Consider the following 378-nt stretch of genomic DNA (forward strand, 5'->3'; position numbering starts at 1 on the left):
AGGCGGCGGCAGGCGAGCTGCAGGAGGACAGCGGGCTGCACGCCCTGGCCCGGCTCTCTGAGATCGACGTCTCCACAGAGGGGGTGAAAGGCGCCAAGAGCTTCTTTGAGGCCAAGGTGAGGCAATGGTGGCAATGCATGGGGGTGGGTTGGTGCCACCTTGCTGGATGGGCAGGAGGTGGAGATGTCGGGGTGGGCAAGCAGGGCTTGGTGGGGGTCTCGGGGGACCCAGCCAGCCATGCCACCGTCCTCAGGTGCAAGCCATTCATGATGCCAGCCGCTTCGAGGAGGAGATCAAGGCGGAGCAGGAGGAGAAGAAGAAGCAGGCGGAGGAGCTGAAGCAGAGGAAGGCGGCATTCAAGGAGCTGCAATCCACCTT

General features: G+C 63.8%; 1 protein-coding gene across 1 annotated transcript in view; it reads left to right on the plus strand.

Moving 5' to 3' along the window:
- EFHD2 (EF-hand domain family member D2) overlaps positions 1 to 378 on the plus strand; it is an 8,547-nt gene that overhangs the window by 5,122 nt on the left and 3,047 nt on the right. Inside the window, exons 5-6 of the mRNA XM_035901858.1 lie at positions 3 to 116; positions 254 to 373. Of these exons, the coding sequence (XP_035757751.1) occupies positions 3 to 116; positions 254 to 373 (234 nt within the window). The remainder of the gene's footprint in view (positions 1 to 2; positions 117 to 253; positions 374 to 378) is intronic.

This window comes from Egretta garzetta, unplaced genomic scaffold (genome assembly GCF_000687185.1).
Source record: "Egretta garzetta isolate BGI_Z169 unplaced genomic scaffold, ASM68718v1 scaffold69, whole genome shotgun sequence".
NCBI classification, from domain to species: Eukaryota; Metazoa; Chordata; class Aves; order Pelecaniformes; family Ardeidae; genus Egretta; species Egretta garzetta.